Raw genomic sequence first — 19,484 nt, forward strand, 5'->3', positions numbered from 1 at the left:
TTCTCCTGGAAAGCTACTGAAAGCCTATATATTACTGTTATATGGAGCTTTAAATATAGATTTAGTTCATCGCAGTGTTTGCAGAGTGAGTTGTACTAAACTAAAGTAAAAAATCAGTTTTTAATTTAAGATGCTTTCACACTGAACTCAAAGCTGGCTGATGTGAAAGGCTGTGTCAAGAGTGGCAGAACTGCTTTAAGAGGTATGCAGATGAAGCAGAAGAATGAATGGATGCTTCTTTTGATTTTTATCCCTAGAAATCCACGGAGGATTCCTGTATTGACCTGAACTAATGCACCTTGGATTTTCTTTTAAAGAGAAATCATAAACTCATTTTGGCATGTAGACATTGTCGGATTCAGGATGCCGAATGTCACACCATGTTGACTATGTGTGAAATAACATGTTGTGATGAACTCACAGGAATTGTACACCATGCAAAATTACACCTCCGGGCAGACCGAAATGACCCAACTCTGACATTTTTCAAACTTGACAGCTTATTTCAGTGGAGATTTAGAAAAAAAGGTCAAAGGACACCAGACGTATTACCACTCCGCTCTCTGCCTATAGCTATAGTAACACTAAATCTTCTAATATTACAGCTTACGGCAGGTCAAGGTTTCCTCATTTAGGTCTGAGAAACAGGAGTAAAGACGCAAAAGCTTCATGACCTCAGTATTTGGAAACACCCTTGCATTGTATATGTCATATATGGGGTTGCTGTGGCGTAATGGCTTCAGCAAACGTCCCTTTGCCTTGCCAGGAGCAGAATCGGGACCAATAACACATGAATAGCTTGATTGCCTTCTACCAGGAGCCTGGAGTGTCGGTGTGCCTCGGCATGTGTACATGGGCATATAAATGTGCTTCATAAACGTGCTCCCATCTTGGGTTGCAGTAGCAGTTGCCATGGCAACATCACTCTGTGTACTTGAGCTTTAACATTCGCAGGTTCACCCAGAAAATAAATTTGGTGTGATTATGAAGTAAACTTGCTTGTTTTCTGAATTCTTTGGATACAGATCGTTGGAAAAAAAAGCAGAAAATTATGTTCCTGCCTTACTCTGTTTTCTGCTATAAACCATGCACAGACTCATTAAAACTGTCATCTATCAAAATATAGTAAAATTCCAATAAAGCTAAATTGTAAATGTTGCCATCTACAGCTCCATAATATATTATTTTTAAGGGCTCTATGTCATTGTTGAAATTGATAAAACTCAATAAAACCCCACTGAGCAAGAAATGAAAAAAAAAAAATCTAGAAAATGTACTCTAAAATAAGGATTTTTTTTTTTTTTTTTATAAGTACTGACCTATTTTTCTACAGCAAGTTAGAAGACCACAGGATGGTGACAAGAGAAACATTTTGTTTGTGCGTATCGGTATTTTAAATATATAATTTTAAATCTGGTATTATCTAAAACATTGCTCTTGACATGAGATATGCCGGCTTCGTATGTCACATGTATCTCTGATTTCCATGTGAAATCTTAATAATAGGAAGATTTATTTTCTGTAACCAGCTAGTTTTGTGAAATCCATTCTAAGCTCTGAAAACCACTTTAGATCTTCTTATCTTGCGTATCACCAGGAGTAGCAGAGAGTTTGCAGGTGAAGTCTGTTTTGCTCTCCCCGACTCCACTGCTCTCTTCAACAGAAGCCATAGAAACAGGGATTTGAGACCATTTGCCATCTCCAGCTGGTGCTGTAGCTCTTCTGTGGGAACAGAAATTGAGCACAGGTTAGTCATATGCACAGGTTTTTTAGGGGAAGCCATTGTAGATTTATTCTTTTTTAAAAAAACAGGTTTTGAGTAGTGTCTTTTAAAAAAAAAGTCTTACATATCGTCATTTATATATGTCTGACATCATTCTCTTGGGGATGACGTCCTGAAGTGTCTAAGTCGCTTAAGAGTTGTTTTATTTTTAGAAAAGATGTGGGCACATCTTATTGTCTGTAATCCGCATTCTTGCAGAACCTGAGCATGTCTCATGCTTGCAGTTCTGCTGCGTCCTGGGTCCCGTCACTGAGGGACATGTCCCTTCAGGGGACAGATCGAAATCACAGGGCTGACTCATGGCCATCTCTCATCTTTGGACTAGTTTAAGCCACATAATCTTGTATCTCAACTGGACAGGAGTCATAAGTTTGGGGTTTTTTCACCTTTTTTCTTTGGTAGATTTTGATAGTGATTGCTAAAATCGAGGAATGGAGTTTGTGTTCACGATGAGGCCTGATTCCTGTTTGTAACGCTTCTATAAAAGTGACTTTTTTGGGGGGTGTGTGTGGTGTGTTGTGGTGTGGGTGGGGGTTTTTTGGTTTTTTTTTTTTTTTTTTTTTTTTCTTGTGCATGGTGGTGTTTTTTTAAGAAATGGGATCTAAGTCACATAGTATTTTCTGATGTTAGTTTGCACCTTTTGAAGTACAGTGGACTTCCTTTAGCACAGTTTCATTAAGTGTAGTAGTTTGCAAGTGTATGTTTTCCAAATTTTTAATGTTAAAATTACTCAGTGTGGCAGGGGTTTTTTGGTGTGTGTGGTTTTTTTTAACAATAATTTAAATGTGATTGACTGTAATTGATGAGCAAAAAGAGATTGGGGTGGAAAAAAAAAAATCAAAGTAAAATGTGCCCAAACCAAAGACTGTACAATTTTCCAAAGCACAAATGAGTCATACAAAATTAACTTGCTTAAGAACTGCTAGGCCCTGTTATTGCAACTATTGCTGTCAACATTTTCAAGTTAAACAACATCTACAATAGTTTTATTTCACATCAAATTCAACTGTAAGCCTAAATGCAAATGCCCTAATAATACTTTTTGTCTTAGTAAAGCTTTGTGTCTTATTTCTTTTAGAGGCAATTGTAATGTCTGGGGAAAGGTAATGCAAAATATATTATTGATGAAACCTTGAATTTGGAAAAAATACATATGCAGGGAAACTGAATATTAGGTTTGCATACAGGCAGGTGTATGAGGAGAAATGGGAAAAGGGAAGGATTAAGATCTTTAAAGAACAGTTTTGAGTGGGCTGGTTGCTTTGCAGTAAGAGGAGGTTGCTGTGAATCATCCCAAATCCCACTGGGATGAGGGGCAGGGACTTCAACAGGTGCCTTCACACAGGATCCAGTGATGCTGCAGTGTAAACTATGGCAAGGACTGGCTGCAATATAGCTAAAATTTATTCTTTTGCAGGAAACATATTCATGCGTTTTGTGGCTGGGTCCCTGCTGAATATGTTTTGTTTGTTGGGGTTGCAGGGAAGGGAGGAGTGAGGAGTTTGGGGATGGGGTTGCTCTGGATGAGCAGGGCCCGTGGGGATGGGGATGGACAGGAGCTCGGGAGGAGGTGTGGGAAGGTGAAGGGAATAAAATGGTTGGGGCAGGAGGAGTGAGCAGGGTGGGCTCTGGGGCAGGAGGTGTGTTAGGTGGTGGGGCCATGGCCTGGTGCAAACTAAGAAAGATGTAGGATGGGAGGAAATGGCCTCAAGGTGCACCAGGGAGGGTTCAGATTGGATATTGGGAAAAATTTCTTCATGGAAAGCATTGGGAAGCATTGAAACAGGCTGCCCAGGGAAGTGCTTGAGTCATGATCTCTGGAGTTGTTTAAAGGATATGTAGATGAGGTTTTTAGGGATATGGTTTAGTGTTAAGAGTTGTGGTTGGACTTGATCTTTTGAGGGTCTCTTCCAATCAAAATAGTTCTGTAGTTTTTTCCTCTTATATACCTGGTTTAAAACAGTGTGTGCACACACACACAGATATCCCTCCTAGTGCTGGGAATCCTGTTTCTCCATCCACTTTTGTGCTTTTAGAAACACTGCAATCCTGTGCAATGCCCTTCCAAGGACAAGAGCAGGATCTGAGTGTGGAGCTGAAAGATAAGTGATTAATTCATGGACTAAGGAACCAGAGTGTGTGTGGAGGGCTTCTCCCTCCTCGTTTGAGACTGTTGGTCTGATGTTTGCAAATGAGCGTGATAAAGAGTGAACACATAGAAAATGGAGCCGTAACCACCTGAACTGGGGGGGGAAAAGCTGTTCTGAAAATGGAAGCAAAGCAAAGGCAGCAGCACAGCACATAGCACAAGAAATGCACAGAATCTGTAACAGAGCCATTTGCACTGCTCTGATTATGCTGCACTTTTAATAAACCTCCTAGGTAGGCTATGCGTATATCATGGATGCTGTTACCTACTATAAGTTCAGTAAATATTTCTGAGTTTGGTTTCAGGCAAATAGGTGTTTGCAAACTAAACATGTCTGAGGGCAGAGAAGATGTATGTTAGTAATACATGCCCAGCATATTAGAGACCAGCTGAGTCTGCCTCAGCTTGATGTGATAGTTGTTTGCTGGCTGAGAAGGAGCTTCCTGGCAATTCTTCTTTCTCCAAGCCCCAGGACTTCAAAAGGTTCTGGAAAGGCAACAGGCAAATGCATTCGTGTGTACCTATGCACACCTGTATGTCCCAGGATATTTTAGCTCAAGCAGCTGATGCTTTTGAACACTGCTTTGATGGGCAAGTTGATTCTTGCTTCCAACTGGACATCACGGTGTGCAAGTCTTATCAATCAAGGTGCATTATAGACCCTGTTCTTGTCATGTAGTCATCCTTTGTGTCAACAGTATCCTGGCCCACGTGGCTGTGCAGAATATAATAAACCTGACGAGAGATTTTGAAGAAGTATTCTATATCACATATGCCAAAAAGCACTTATTAGTGTTATATGAAGAGACAACCTGGTTTCAATGATTAGCTGTGTTCACACACCTTCTTCATCAAGTCTGATCTCTCTATTCTGTTTTGTACAAGACTGCACATTTTTTCAGGTTGTGTTTCTCTTGAGTCAGCTAGTGAAACGTGAGCAACTGGCAAGTTTTGTCATTTAGTTTTATATGGTGGTTGTGCAGAGTGACAAGGAACTTAATTGTCCAGCTGTAACTAAACTGGTTGCCAAACCCATATCCCAAATGTGAGGGAAGGGAGAAATCATTACTGCAGAAAATTAAGGAAGTGATGATGGAAATATCGCATTATTTTTTGAATTACAGTGTAGGGTAATGTTGCTGTTGACAAGGACATCGTAATCTCTTCTGCAAACAACTTTTGTCAGGGATTTATAAATGAAGAATTTGTCTAGGCCTGAAACTTGGCATTGTCTCATTTAGCAAATTACTAAATTGTTGTTATATATACTTTAAAGACATGTATATGCAGTGGGTGTTGATTTCCCTGATAAGTATAGCTATTTGCCCTTCAAACAGGTGACATTGAGTCTGCTTTGGGGGTTTGCATAGACACAAAATTATTAGGACTTAAAGCAAAAGCACTCCGTGTAAAGATACTGAGAAATAAAATTAAAATTAAAGAACCTTTAAAAATGAGATTAGCCAACAGTCCTGGATTTCTGGTTTTATGACTGTGCAAAGAAGCTGCAATGCCTTTAGCACAATTCCTGGGTAAAACTTGCCTCTTCAGTAATGAACACTAAATGGCCTAAGAAGGTGTTTGCTCTGGACAGCACAGTTGCCGATCTTTGGCTGCGAATCAGCCTGATGGTCATCTCAGTTATTCATGAACTGGATGTAACAATTACAGCACCGAGCCACAAATAATTTCACGTAATATATTCATATTGGTGTTTCCTTGTTGTTTTCGCAAAACATTTGTATAAGATGACCTTTTTTGTTGTGGATGTATTAGAGAGTGGCAAGGATGCAGATGCAACACCTTTTATGTGTAGTCCTTATTATATAATTTTCAAAAGGCTTCATTGATAAGAGGTTGAAGCAGGAAAACTATCTAAAAAAAAGTTTCTGGTTGTTTCATAACAAGACGTACTTATCAGGATGTAAATGTGTTATTTTTAAGATCAAAGAACATGTAGATAGTTTCGAAATGGGCTCATTAGGGCAATAATGATCTGATAAAGCTGACTCTCCTGATTTCCTATGTTACAGTTAATTGAAAGGATATTTATCATTGTTTTGATACCTCTCACAAAAAACAGGAGGTATAGAAATGCACACCAATTTTATTGGTCATCAGCTTGGCTCTGTCCGGTATTGCAGAGTTTATGATCCCCCTTGTCCCTATGGAATGGCTTTAAAGCTCACTCGGTGCACATTAAAACTTCTAGCATTTTGCAGTTTTGGTGCTTTTGTATAAAAATTGAATTGCTGAGATACTAAGCTGTGGAATGTGGTTACTACTCATCTGCATTAACAACTATTGAAAGGATTTCATAGGATTTTTTTATTATGCACTTATGTGTAGATTTAAATAACCTTTATTAATACACTCCTTTGAAAAATAACATACATTTTTAAAATGCCGTAAATGCAGAGAAAGCTTAACTACCAAGGATATTCAATGGTCACCATTTATAAGCTCAGCAAGATTAATATTTGCCATGCAACTGCATATGAAAAAAACTGCCTTAATTCTATTCTATGGGTGATATTGTAGTAACCTGTTAAGGGTTTATTTTTTGTTAAATGACTGTAATAATTCTGGAGTCAGAATTCTATATTTATGTAATACGGTAATGATTTGTTTTGCTTTTAAAAGACAAAACACTTGCCTTTAAATTAATTTCTACTAAAAAGCAGTATGAAATGGAGCAGGAAAGATGAGGTGGTTGGGCAGCTGTTATTATCTAGTAATGACCTCTGTCATTGATGATTTGCAAATTAATCCCCTTCACTAACAAAACAGGAGGAGAAAGGGCAGATAAATAGTTTGAAAATCAGTTAGCTCAGCTTCCAAATAGTACTAATAAATCACTTGATGTCTAGGTGGTGCCTGGTAAGAACAGTGCACCAGGGATCAGTTACAGGGCTGACATTATTCAGTATCTTTCTCAACAGCCTGAGTGAGGAGACAGTGTGTTCCCTTGGGAATTCTGGAGGTGATGCTGGAAGGGGGAAGAGGTTGAGCTGCTGGGTCACAGCGCTACAGCTTAGAGAGACCTTCACAAACCCAAGGGCTGGGCTAACAGAAAGTCTTTGAAGTTCAGCCAGAATGGCTTTTCAGGTGTAAACCATTTGTTGACTTAACTGGAAATTAGAGAGTAACATTTGTTATCATTATTTGAATAAATAATGCAGATTTTCACATTGACTTTGGATGCTTTAGTTCCGCTCACTCTAAACTCTGTTGTTTCCCCTGCATGTAGAAGAATGTGGTCTGCAGGTGGAGCGTTGATTTGCAAAGTGTGTACAATAGCTACACTGGAAACACGTACCTCAAGCACGAGCTCTCTTGACTGTTCTTAGGCTGCCTGACAGTTATAGGTGAGGGATATTTATATGGCTGTACAAGGAAATAGGACCTGTAAATTGGTATTGTATAGAGCAGGATAGTCTTTCAGTGGACAATAGGCTGTTTCATTATATCAATGCTTTCCAATGGTTTGATCTCTTCAGAGAGCTTCAAAAAGCTAAGTTCTACTTTGCCTTTAGAGTAGGTTCAACTATTATGTTGCCTCAATAATGTTATCTGGAGGTAGGTCTCAGAGAAAGAAAATGTCTTAAAATGTGAAAACAGAGAGATAATGTAGTGTCGTAGGTATCAGTCTGATATCCATCACTGAGAGGTTTAATATTTTATCTTCAGTTTATCCTAAGTGATGAATGAGTCTGATGTTTGAAAAGCCCTAAATTACAGATGCTTATGTGATGGAGTAGCTGTTGTCTAAGTATGGAGTAAAACGGCACCCTGTTGTTGCAGTCTGTTAAAAATCATTTGTTGAAAATTGACTTTGAATGTTTGTACTGGAGGTCAGAGTTCCCTTTAGAGGGCTCAGGCTTCCACAGAAGTATCTAGAAGTGCCACAGATATGCCTTGCTATTAAAGGAATGATTTTGTTATGAATACTTACCTGGCAGTGCTTTAGATTCATTAAAATGGGAAAAATAAGTGGAGCAAAACAGCTGGGACAATTTCTAAGTAAATTCATCAGTTGTTTAGGAACTATGCATTTAAAATACCTATAAATAATAGAATGCTTCATCTAAATGGAAGCCTTTTATTGATGTGTAAGTACAGTGTCACCCTGAAATTTATTTTTGTAACTTACCATTTCCTGTGTTTAGAATCAGATCAGGCAAGTTATTTCTACATTTTCAACTTTATTTTAACATCATTATTTCGTATAGTGTGTGAAATTAAATTGATACACACAGTCGTTAAGCTTTAAAATTACTTTCAGGTAATAAATAATTGTTTTGGAAACTCTGTGCCTTCACTCAATTTTTTAATATTATCTTGGGGACTGACAAAATAATAGGATAACTTTTGTATTTTGCCATTGGCACTTGTAAATTCCCTTTATTTATATTCTTACGATATGTTATATTCCTTTAAATATCTTCTTTCCCCTCTGACGTCCATGGGACTGCTTATCCTACAAAAGAAAACAGGAGGATGGAAACAGGGAGAGTAAAATACTGAGAACCCAGTTTTTGCTTTTTATTATATATGTTTGGTTCTCCCAGATTTACAGAGGATAAATAGATTGTTTTTGTAGCCATAAGGAAACAAACATTTAGAGGTTGTTTGTTTCTTTGTTTGTTTTTTAAAATTTTTAAAATTTGGTTTTAACAGATAAAAAGATGGCGTATCACAAAGTGACCGCAGACCAGAGAGCACAGGGCCACTCTCCGTACCTCGACAGCGATGACCTCCAAGCCACAGCGCTGGACCTGGAGTGGGACATGGAGAAGGAGCTGGAGGAGCCTGGCTTTGACCATTTCCGACTGGATGGTGCCGTCCAGCGTCAGCTGGGACACTCGCAGAGCCCTGACTTTGATCTCGAGCCCATCCAGCCTTCGTCTTCTCCTAAGGGAAGGTTCCAGCGTCTTCAGGAAGACCCTGACTATGTCTCACACTATATGAGACAGGCACCAAAGAGCAACCGCTGCAGCTTTTTTCAGATACTGAAAGTATTTTGCACTGCTTTGATTGTATTTATTTTTGGAATTGTGGTAGGATATTATGCACGTAAGAAATGCCCTTCTCCCCCAACATCTCAAGAACCAAATAACCCTCATCTCTACCATGAAATTCTCGAGGAAATCAAAGCTGAGAATATTCAACAGATTTACAGGTATGTACCTTGATGTATTTTTGTCTAAATGCAATTGGGTGCCAATGTTAAGACTTCTTGTGATTTGTTTTATGTGGAATCTTTTTCTTCTTCAGTTTTCTTGTCATGCTTAGGAAACTTTCATAAACATATGAAGCTAGACTAATTTTTAACAATCTGGATTATAGTTCTTGCTCTAATAACATTCTATTGCTATATTAATAGTAGCTTTAATGTACACGAATTGAAAACCATAGATAATTCCAAGTGAATGAGACTATAGGTGATAGACCAGCTATCCTAGATACAGTTGATTGTTGAATAACATTGTCAAAAAGCAAGATTTTAGATGGTGTTTTGTAATATTTGTCACTTTAAGAAATCCGAAATTCCCATATAATCTCTGGCAAATAAGTGAATCCCTGGTGTGCCCTTTTTTTTTTTTTTAAATATATATTTTTAATAATCTGTATGGGGAAGCAAGCCTTTAGTTTTTATGAATTTATGAGGGAAAATGGAACTCTGAAAGACTGCGATTTATTTTTTCTTTTAGTTAGTACCTGGTTTACAGATACAAAATGTTGTAAAATATTTACTGACTGGGTTTGTTTGTGTGTGGTGTTTTTTTTTTTTTTTAAGTTTGGAATCTTTTCATTTCTTTTAAAGTTTATATAACACATTGGTATCAGAGTATAACCACTTTTCTGTAGCAGTGAGTGTTGAAGCAACCGGGTTTTCCTGCCAACTTTTGAAAGTTATTTCTGTACGAGGGAAGAGTTGAGCTTATTTCTGGCTTCTGGATCTGCAAGTTCCTTTTTCATGATGAAGGAAACACACTGCAGATTTGTTTTGATCAGTAGCTGTTCAGAAGCTGCAGAACTTGCATACCTGAGGTTAGAAAGGATTATCGTTGTGGACGTCCAAAGATTTGTTCTTGAGTAGATTAGAAATGTATTAAAAGCAACCACACAAGGCTTCTAACATAATTTTTCTTCATTATATTTGCTAAACCAAGTCTAAAATTCTGAAGCAGTTAGTAACATGCTTTGAGCTAACACTTTTGCTAAATTCAAGGGAAAAAATAGCTATGCAGGATTTCACGCCACTTTCCAGTTTAAAACTTGACTCTATATGGATCTAATTATTTTTATAATGGGAAAGGGTATAGGTGATGAAAAATGTTAATTATGAATGGTAAAAAGATCAACCTCTTTGTCTTCTCAGAGCGTAAATTTAACTGAATTCTGTCAATAGGCTTAGTCAAGAACAAAGTATTGGAATAAGCTAAGCCCTACTGACTGGGTATTACAGAAATACAGCAAATTGCAGAGAAGTCTCAGTCACAGGGTAATACTCCAGTATGTTGTGTTTGGAGACTGGGTATCACTTGCCATTTTGTTATTCCAAAAGGTGGTTTAAAAACATGCCTTTTCAAACTCTTCATCATTCTCAGGTGTTTTCGGGTAGCTATTAGGATATTGTTGAGGATCTGGACTTTAGGTAAAATGATTTATAGGAATACTTTAGAACTTAAATGTACTTATTTGTTGTCCCTTAACATAATTCTTAGGATTTGGTAATTTTTTTCTACATAATAGAATGATTTCAACAAATGTAGTCAGCTACCTATTGATTCTGTATATAAATATGTAATCAATACTTTTAGTATACCACGTTACCTACAAGATTTTTCATAATCCTGCATTTCGATCTGAGACAGCTCTTATCCCATGTTGTGTTAAGTTGCTTTCCCTCAACATCTGTTTATCAGGAGTCAGAGTTACTGCAATGAAACCTGCGTCTGTGTAGCCCTACAAATATAGAACATGCAACATCTGTTGCTCGGAAAAAAAAAAAAAAACAAACCTGACAAAATCAATATATATTATTGTAAGACTTCTTTCAATATAATATACTTCGAGTTACTAGGAATAAGTGGCAGCTGCTTAGCTTGCAATTTCTTAACGCTACTGAGAATGACATTAATTTAATTTTCTTAACTTATTACTTAGATCAGACTCAATAATGGTAGAGAGTTTTGTTAACAGTCTTGATAAAGAACTTAGAAAAAAATGTATAGGAGATGCAGCAATACCAGTCATATTGCCTAAGTAGACATCACCTTAATGTGCTTGGAGGTGTGCAGTGGGAAATTCCTATTGGGATGAAATCTGCTGCAGTCGGGTGGTGCTTTTAGAATCAGGACCCTTTGGGCTTGTAAAGAGGTTGCGGCAGTGCACCAGAGGACTTGTGTTGATTTGGCTGGGATTTGGGCTGGATTCTGTGCGAGTGGAATGAAGCCTTTCTGCCCATCTGTGTTGGGAATGGAATATGATGTGGGATAACAATGCAATGGGAGATGGAGATGTTCTTCTCCAAATTCTCCGTTGGAGGCTCTTGCTGAGAGCTCATGTGCTGCTCTTGTGTTGTTTCCATCCTGGCCCTCTACATCAGCCAGATCCCTGCTGAGCGTTTTTCCCAGCAGATACACTAAAAATCATTAGGAAAGAAAAGTCACCATGTTGGCTTTTGTGCCTTCAACTTTGCACCTTGTTTCCTGTGAAACGTCAATGCTACAGAAATTCAATGCAATTTAGCACAGTGTAATTACTGGCCTTGGCCAAGTTGCCTAATTAATGATACAGCCTAAGTAAAGATTATCTCTGTAAGCCTTTTTGAACACCTCCCCCAGCCTGCATAGGGAAGTGTTTACAATGTTGATGGTAAAAACTAGAAATCGGTTTAACCTGGGTGTTTCTGAGGTTTCAAGAGAATTAAAGTTGTCAGAGGTGCCTGAAAGGGAGAAAGGAGTTGCCACAAAAAACCTGAGGAGTTTTCCTTACTTGCACATTGCATTTTGCCTGCTGACAAAAATTAGGACACATATTGTTAATAGTATTCAGTAGGTATATCTGACATTTTAGGAGTATGAATACTACATTTGCTCATATAAATATTTATAAGAGAAACATCCTGCTCTATAGTACGGACAGAGTCAGAACTAGTAAAATTCTGCAAATGTCAATGAGCTGATAGGAATCCAGTAGCGTTATATCTGTTTGTAACAAGAAAATGGCTTCAGTTTTCTTTTGGAAGAAATTTAAGGAGGTTTTAGTTCAAGTCTGGTGTACCTTGGCTCCCACAAGCCTTCAGGGTGAATTTGAAAGTGGCATAAATCCCACATCCAAAAGAGACCAGGTAGCAGTTGAGATACAGAATACCTCAGGCACTGTTTAAAATTATATCTGTAACCAGCAGAATTTACTAGGGCAACACAGACGGAAAGAGCTGGTAAACTTTATAGGCTGAAAGCAGACTGCCTCCTGGGACAGCTGGGTTGAGACTCCATGGCAAGACTGAGTTCTCGGAGCCCTTTTAAGGGAGAATGTGTCAGGAGGGCACAGCTGGAGAGTTGTCATCTGTGCTTTGAGTCCGGGGTCTTGCTCCCTGTGGAATGATTCTGCACCTCTGAAATATAATCCTTAGAACAGGAAAAGTCCTGGTTTCAAAAGTGATGAACGCATTTAGATGTGGAAGTCTCTAAAGTTTACAACAAATGCTTAAGGTCGTAAGAGTCAGACTTTCAAAAATACAGAAACACCCAACAATTTTGCTAAGCACACTGTTGAATTCTCAAAATAAAATGAGCCCAACTTTCAATGAAAACTGATATTTTTAAGCTACTTCTTAAAATGGGATTCAGATTTCTAACCTCGCTTAATTGCATTTGAAAATTCATCTGGTTTTTTTCCTTCTTGCTATGTATAAAAAGGGGGATGCTAAAGAAGTATATCTTTATCTTGTTGTGCATCTGCCAGATGCAGGTTAGCTATTCAGTGGTCGTTACCATATATATATATATGTATATTCCATTCTGTGTATCAGTCTTCAGATATTTATTGTATTGCCATAAAAAATGCAAATATTAAGTCTAGTTAGACTGAGTCTGAAGTCTTGCCTCCTGCATCTTTAGAAAGGGTTGTTGGCACATTCCTGGGTAAACCGAGAGCTGTACGAGCTCTCTAGATTTATATAATTCCCAGAGTCTGTGTAGTCACTTGGGATTCTCTTTATTCGCGTGATAATTTTGAATGTGTATTTATAAGTACAAAGCCCCATTTGAAAGGAGGTGAGAGTCATGTCAAGCAAGTGCAGGTTCTCACTTATCCTCCTGCCACCTCCCCAGCAAAGAAAGGCTCTGGGAATGTGGGGTAGTGTCTTGCGTGGAAGAAAGATGCCCCGCGTGACCCCGAGTGGTATCTGTGGAACAGTGACTTGATAAATTTAGGCTCCAGATAACCACTTATGTCAAAGGTGATTTTTTTTTTTTTTTACAAAAAAAAAGGTTATATCTGTACTTCAGAAGTGTTAATAGAAAGGCTTGACTGTTTTATAGTTTTTTTTTTTGTTTCATTGAATTTGCCTCTTTTTTTTTTTTTTTTTTTTTTTCTGTGGTTTGTCAAACTTAGCTCTTTCATTTGTATTTCTGTTGATAAAAGAAGGAAACATTATATGGATAGAGTGCTTGACAAGGAGGTGTTTGTTCCTGTTAGGGTCAGTTACAGCAGATGCTTTTAAAATTCCTCTTCCTTTTTGAACAAATGTCTTAGTTTATGGTTTACTTAACATTAGGAGGACATATTTCTTCTTTCAAGTCCACCATGTGGTTCACTGAGAACAATTTCTCTTCTTGGTTGATTGCTTTTTTTAATGGTAACCGTAAAAATATATTGGGTTTTAGATGTTTGATTTGGGAAATAATTTACAATAAAGTCTGATTTTTGTGCTATGACTGTGTCCTTTGTAAATGAAGTACACAGTGTTGCCTTAAAATATTTTTTCTAAGCAATACACCAGTGATATACTAATGAATTAGATCCAATAAACTCTATATTCACATTGGCATAATAAGTAATGAGTCCCTTGATAAAATTCCTTATCTGTCACAGCCCACAAGAATGGCTTCCGTCTTAACTGCTCCTTTCTCAAAAGCAGCACCCAGGCTTCTGCTAAGCAAAACACAGAAAATCACAATTGGGCCAACTTACCAGTTCAGAAACTCATTAACAGACAAAAAAGTATTTTATTTTGCCTTCGAGATATAAGAAAATAAGAGTTTGTCAAACCTCTGAGACCTTTTCTCTAAGGAAGAGAGGCAGGAAGGTTTGTGTGTGGTATGTGATGTCCTAGGGTGGACATCATATGTCATCAAAGTGAAAACTGAGAGTGATGCTTTTGAGTATTTTATTATAAGTACATAAGTCCAGGATGTGTATTTTGTGGAATAACAAAATGCATAGATGAGCTAATTAGGAATAATTTGAGATTTATTTTTTTTCCCCTCCCCATAAATCTGCCTTTTTTGGTGTGATAGTGCCTGTTTCAATGCAACAGTCACAGGCTCAGGCTGGACATTTGAGGGGGGGAGATGGGGAACATCCCATTACTGCTGAGAGGTTACACGGGATGCAGGGACTCTGCGGGTCACAGTCCTGTTCTGCGTGGAGAGGAACATACTTGACACCTGAACTTCTCCCGTTGGAGTGCTTTGCTACACAACATCCGTGTGCTGGTACAACGCCTCATGTTTTCCACGGAAAAGGAGCACTAGTATTTGATAGGTGATAGGGTGTAAATGAATTTTGCTCTTATCACTTATTTTTGGATTGCATAATCTTACTTATTTTAAAATTAGAGATTACCTTTCTGAAATTGCTTCGAACTCATCGTTTGAAGCATAGTTCGGATTTAGAGAGAGAACCAATTTCCGGGGCCATCAGCTATCTACCTCTTTACCATGACTGCTGAAAAGTGTGGGGCAATTTAGTCCCAATTAGAACAGCAATTCTGAACATTGACAAATACTACTTTTTCTAATAGACGATGAAATGAGCTGTGCCAGCATGGGTGAGGGAGTAATTTGCTTTCTAAAGGTCTAGCATAGTTCATTCTCGCCCGCTTGGGCTAACAGAGGGATCATGGACTCACTGATCCCTTGAATATTCCTGTTTGCTGGGCTGCCCCTGGGACATCGTGCTCTCCCCTTTGCCTGTAGATGTTTGTTGCTATTTGGAAAGTCCAGGTTTTTAGGAGATTATTTCTGTTTCAGCATGACAAACTGGAATAGATGTTAAACATCTATGGATTTTAAAAAGTCATGCCTTTAAAAAAAAAAACTTTTGGTGAGTGGTAGGCTTTGTACTTGACTTTACCTGAGAGAGAAAAATACTCAACTAGACCTTTCTGAGTGATTCTGACAATGATGCTGGCTAAAAGGCAGTATTTAGAGGCAAAAGATTTATTTATGTTGCCATCCATCACTTTTATAGGTATAATCAAACCATATTTCTTCTTACAGAAAGAATCTGAATGAAAAAAGCACATGGCCTGCTGAGATGACAACCAGTTTTCATTTTAGGCCAATTGCTTCCGATGGGGAAATACCAGAGGATGTGGAAATGGGACAGAGTTGTCCTTCACTGTCTGGCCCTTGCAGCAATAACAGGAGAATCAGCAGTTTTGGCTTGTGGTCCCAGGAATGTAAAGATACTGAGAAACAAACCTTCCAGAACAAAACCCCTTAACAGTTTAATTAGTGGTGCTAGATATGTGGTCTATCTACTAATTGCCTGAAGAACTGTAAGAGTTGGCTCCTGCTGGGGTAACTATTGGCTCTCAGGTAGTGGCTGTTTAATCTGAGGAGGTGGTAGCACTGGGCATTGCAAAGAGTTATCTTGTAAAATTTCTTAAGGGCCAAGCACTCGCATATTCCTGTTTAGGATGCATCTCTCATCAGCAGAGTGTAAAACTGAAGTCTGTTGGTACTCTTGAGAACCGGCGTTTCGGTGGAGAGCTGCAATTCCATGGTATGCACTGCAACAATTAGCAATTAGTTTCCTGCCTGTACACATAAATCAAATTAACAAAGCCTCAAGGGGAAAGACTTTTCTCAGCCCTCTTTGGTGGTGCTTTGACATCCAGTTCCCTACAGTCAGCACCTATGACAGCTATTTACTAGAAGCCTGCTAATAAGTCAGACTGCTACCAAATTTACCGAGAGCAGCAGGACTGCGATTTGTTGTGCAATATTAAGTTACTGTTCGTGCAGCATTTGTAACTGAAGGCTACTAAGGAGCATTGCTAGGAATCGATCGGAGATAACGAAATTGATGTTGTCTGAATAATAATCAATTTTAATAATAGTGTTCTACAGTAGTCTTGCATTAAGGGGCTTGTATTCTCAGTACAATTTTCTTTGACAGCTGATGAGTTTCTGAAGTGTAGTTGCTGCCACACTGAAACAAATAGGAAGTGTATTGAAAAGTTGGGGCTTTTACTAGTAATGTTGGAGCTTTTTCCAGTAATACTGGGACTTTCAGAGTCTTAGACTTCTCAAAATTAAACAAGGTGGTTGGCTTTTTTGAATTTCTAGAGTACTCCTTATGGGCAAGAAGTTAAATAATGCAGGAGGCCTTTATGTATGTCTGATTTTTCTCAGTCTCAATAACAGGTAATGTTTAAACATTTGAGAGAAGTCTCATACTTCTTATAAGCTAATGTTTCCCTTGGACACATGTAATACACACAAATCTACACGCATATGATTTCTTGAGGAATTAGTTCCCATCCAAATTAAAATAATCTGCCTGTTTTATGAGTACTTTTTCAAGGGTGAAAAGGTTGAAATATTCCAGTTAGATGGAATTTTCTTTTTTTTTCTTTTAGTAAAATACAAAAATTGAAAAGTGAATTGAAATGTCGCTATCCAAACAAAGTGTTCAATGGCTCAGAAGTAAAATTGTTTGGAAATATAATTTCTTGGAAACTTCAGGTTTTATTTGTAGTTGGGGAATTTTGTGTGTGTGTTGACATTTCCTGCCAAAGCAATCTCTGGTTCTCAACCAACATAATGTCTTTGCTTATCTTTTGTGAAGGTTAGTTGGTTAACTGAATGGATAGAATTTAACAACTTTCATCTTTTCAGCTGTTGTGATGTTTTTCTTTCTTTTCTGTGGTTTCACAGAGGCTGCCTTGTACCACTGTGATCAGAATCATAAAAGCTCAGGGTTTTGTTCATGTTACCTTTTTTTTAATGGGTGCTCAAATTTCATTAGTCAGTGGGTTAATTAAGTGGGTTGTGTGAGGCTTAAGGGAAAAGGTCAGTGTTGCTGTGGGGGTTAGGACCCCATCAAAGATCGACTTCTCTCCAACAAATTTCAAAAAGCTCTTCAGAGAGGAGCTTGTGTGAATTGTAGTACTTTTGCTGAGTCCTGGGTCTAGAAAAAGGAAATAATTTGGCCCGTCTTTCTTTTGGAAGTTAGGTATAGCTGAAGACTGATGCAGTAATCCTCCTATATAATACAGAATTGACCAAATGACCAGAGTTTTGAAGTATGCGACCTTGACTCAGCTACGCAATGCTTGTGTTATACTCTGTGCAATAACGTGTTTTGCTCCCGTTCAAGTGGCGAACTGGAGGCTATAGACTGGAGAGTTCTCCAAAACGCATAGAGGGCACACAGTGGGAAGAAGCACTGATAGTTAGAAACGGATAAGAAGTCCATAAAAATGTCAGTATGCGGGTGACGGAAATTGTTTTCTTTGTTCCAGCAGAGCAGCTGTGATTTAGCGGAGCGCTCCCATATTTACGGTTATGACCGTGGCCGAGGCAGGAACGTGTTCCCAGCGGTTCTGGAATCTGTTTCCTGTTGAAGGCTGCGTGAGCCAACACTGATGCAGTGCAGATTGAGACCTTTTAATTATTTAAATAGCTGGCTGAGTGCTCTGAAAAAAGTGGTAGCTCTGGCAAGTTGTTTCACGGCCATTCGTTAGTAATAGTTATTGAATGCTTTTATTTTTAATAAATGTCAGCCTAGGTGATGGGGCCTGTGATGCGCATTATTAAATAAATAGACAAGCTTAGAAAAAGGCCATACAATCATGAATAAAGTTTCCATTCCCTGTCAACTATTCAGGGAACAAAACAAGAAACTGAATTATTCATGATATGCTTAGTGCAAGGCAAATGGAACCTGCCGCTGTGTTGCTAGCAGTGCAAATACTGACTTAAAAAATACAAATGGTTTTCGTCTGTGTTATCATGCTTGTTTTCCTTTGCTAATATTTCTAGAAACTATTTATGAAAATTAAACCCTGTGACAAAAAAGAGTTAAGTCTGCATAGTTCCTCAGAATCTTAGCACAGACCCCGTGGGGGATTTAGTGTCTAAATTATTCAGCCTATGTGCTAAAAAGATAGATAAGACATTGTGTTTTGGAAGTTAACACAGGTATTCTTTTTGTTCTCTTGGAAAAACTTTTTTTTTAATTGAAAGAATTTTTGTAAAGACTGTTTCTTATAGACAGAAATTTCTATAGCTGTCTATTTATATATGGGGGCTTGTGTATATGTGAATACATAGATCGAATTTTTCATAGTAGCTAAAGTTGTAATTGACACTGCACTTCTCAAAACTGTCCTATATTCTGGTGCTCAGTACCTCTTCTCCCTTTGGTTGTGGCTAAAACCTGGTTGCCGTTCTAATTCCAGGGCCAGAAGTACTTATTTTATTCATAGTTCCCTTGCAACTGTAAGAACTCAAAATACTGTGAAGACTGTGTTATAAATGCCCACAGAGTTCCTGAGGACACAGTTCTGCACAGAAGCATGGACTTAAATTCCTAATAAAGTTATTTGTTTAGCATCTGATGAGAAATCAGCATAGGTTGCGGGCCTTATCTCATTCATATTGAAATAAGTATTATATAAAATAAAAGATAAATTAGTCAATTACAGTGCAGAAATATTTCCACATGAAATTGATACCTTGGTGTCTTAGTCTGGCGTGGGAAAAAATACAAGAACTAATAGCGAAAAGATCAAGCATTAAATTAAAAACAGAAGTGTACAGCACAGATAAGGTGTTGAATGGAGTAAACTTTGTTAGGACTTCAGATGTTCTTTAGCTAGACTCTTGTTATAGTATTCAACACCAGGCAAAATACGTCTGTACCATAGAAAAGGTGAGGTGAGATGACTTAGTGCTTTCTTTCTAATGATTTTTCTAATCTTTGTGTTTCATCAGTCTTTTCAAAGATTTTATTGAAGAATACTGAAGAATACAGTCAAATGTGTTACATGTACAGAAAAGATCTTGAAGTGCAAGGTTAGAAACCAATAGTACTTTGGATGTGGAATGAGTTGCTGAGAAGGTAGCACTGGTCTTTCTTTTTCCTAATCATAGTGCAAGAAGAGTATGAAAATTTTTCCTGCTTTCAGATATAAACCTGGAATATGGATCTCCTTTTTCGAATTCCTCCAAGGAACAGGAATTTTTTTTTGAAATAGGATTAAAAAAAAAAAAAAAAAGACACCAACCAAACAAGAAAGTT

At 38.0% G+C, this 19,484-nt stretch overlaps 1 protein-coding gene across 1 annotated transcript in view; it reads left to right on the top strand.

Annotated features, from left to right (window-relative positions):
- Positions 1-733: 733 nt before the first annotated feature.
- Positions 734-19,484, top strand: part of NAALADL2 (N-acetylated alpha-linked acidic dipeptidase like 2) — a 244,835-nt gene continuing 226,084 nt past the window's right edge. Inside the window, exons 1-2 of the mRNA XM_065640342.1 lie at positions 734-771; positions 8,611-9,114. Of these exons, the coding sequence (XP_065496414.1) occupies positions 734-771; positions 8,611-9,114 (542 nt within the window). The remainder of the gene's footprint in view (positions 772-8,610; positions 9,115-19,484) is intronic.

The sequence above is a fragment of the Caloenas nicobarica genome, chromosome 8 (genome assembly GCF_036013445.1).
Source record: "Caloenas nicobarica isolate bCalNic1 chromosome 8, bCalNic1.hap1, whole genome shotgun sequence".
Lineage (NCBI taxonomy): Eukaryota > Metazoa > Chordata > Aves > Columbiformes > Columbidae > Caloenas > Caloenas nicobarica.